Below are 1308 nucleotides of genomic sequence, written 5' to 3'. Positions count from 1 at the left end.
TGAAGGTTCAAACTCGACCTTGAGTTAATCGTACCAAGGTTCGAATTGGACCTCTGATTTTTGAAGGTTCGAACTCGACCTTGAGTTAATCGTACCGAGGTTCGAATTCGACCTCAGATTTTTGAAGGTTCGAACTCGACCTTAAGTTAATCGTACCGAGGTTCAAATTCGACCTCAGATTTTCGTTAAGTAATTTTCGTGAAGGTTCGAGCTCGACCTTAAGTGGGAGCGAAATGAGTTGGTTCGAATTCGACCTCTGTTTAGCGTAAAGCATAAAATAATGCAAAGAGAATGTGAGTTGAATAGAATGAGTCATTTTATTGGTTATGTAAATGTGCCTCGTTAAAAACCCTCTCAGCCAAAACCCATTTTTCTATTTTTTGGGATAAAAGACTGAGGCGGGAAAAGAGTGCACAACTCATTCGTACAAAAATTCAACTGAAATAAAACTTGAGATGCGTAGCATTCCAAGTTCGCGGTATAGGTTTCCCGTTGAGTTCTTCCAGTCTATACGCTCCATTTTCCAAGTCTTCTGTAACTCGGAAAGGACCACCCCAAGTGGGTGCAAGTTTCCCATCGGACGTGTCTTTCCGTGCTTCGCCTAGTAATCGCCACACCAAGTCGCCAAATCGGAAAGTGCGAGGTCGTACTCGTGTGTTGTACCTTCGGGAAGCACGGAGCTTGTAGGCTTCTTCGTTGATTTGAGCTTCGTCTCTAAGCTCGTCCACCAAGTCGAGGTCAGTTGCCAACTCTTGAGCGTTCTCTTCGTTGTTGAAAACTCGACGTCGGTGGGAAGTCTCTCCGGCCTCCACTGGGATCATTGTGTCAGCTCCATAGGTCAGCCTGTAAGGCGTCTCTTACGTGGTTGATTGGGGGGTGCAATGATACGCCTAGAGGATGCTGGGGAGTTCGTCGGGCCACTATCCTTTGGCGTTCTGATGGAAGTACTTGGAGAGGATTGATATTCTTCCAAGCTTTCCATGCAAGGACCGAAATGCTCCATGAGGTTAAACTCCTTGAAGGTGGCGGAATCACCTTGGAGGATTCTCCAATGGTGGAGAAGCACCTAAGAGAGGTTCGGTTACCTCTTGAAGAAGTGAAGAAGCTTGAGAAACCAAGCTTCTAGGAGAAGGAACTTTGACAGAGAACCTAGGAGAAGGTTCCTCACGAATTTGACTCTTGAAAATGAGAGAGAAATCTGATTTCTAATTCTCATAAATGTCCAAAAGTGATTACAAGAGAGGGTTTTACAAATATATAGGGGAGGTAGCTTTTAGGAGAAGCTAACCTTAACCATGGTTCACTAGG

At 45.0% G+C, this 1308-nt stretch overlaps 1 protein-coding gene across 1 annotated transcript; it reads right to left on the bottom strand.

The window, feature by feature from the left end:
• Nucleotides 1-434: 434 nt before the first annotated feature.
• On the bottom strand, nt 435-821 carry LOC145954853 (uncharacterized). The gene has a single exon (XM_083069538.1). The coding sequence runs from the start codon at nt 819-821 to the stop codon at nt 435-437; it is 387 nt and encodes a 128-aa protein (XP_082925664.1).
• Nucleotides 822-1308: the final 487 nt, after the last annotated feature.

This window comes from Cajanus cajan, chromosome 2, assembly GCF_000230855.2.
Source record: "Cajanus cajan strain Asha chromosome 2, NIPB_CcT2T_4, whole genome shotgun sequence".
NCBI lineage: Eukaryota > Viridiplantae > Streptophyta > Magnoliopsida > Fabales > Fabaceae > Cajanus > Cajanus cajan.
Note: the sequence above shows the minus strand (reverse complement) of the source record. Positions and strands in the feature narration are given on the sequence as shown.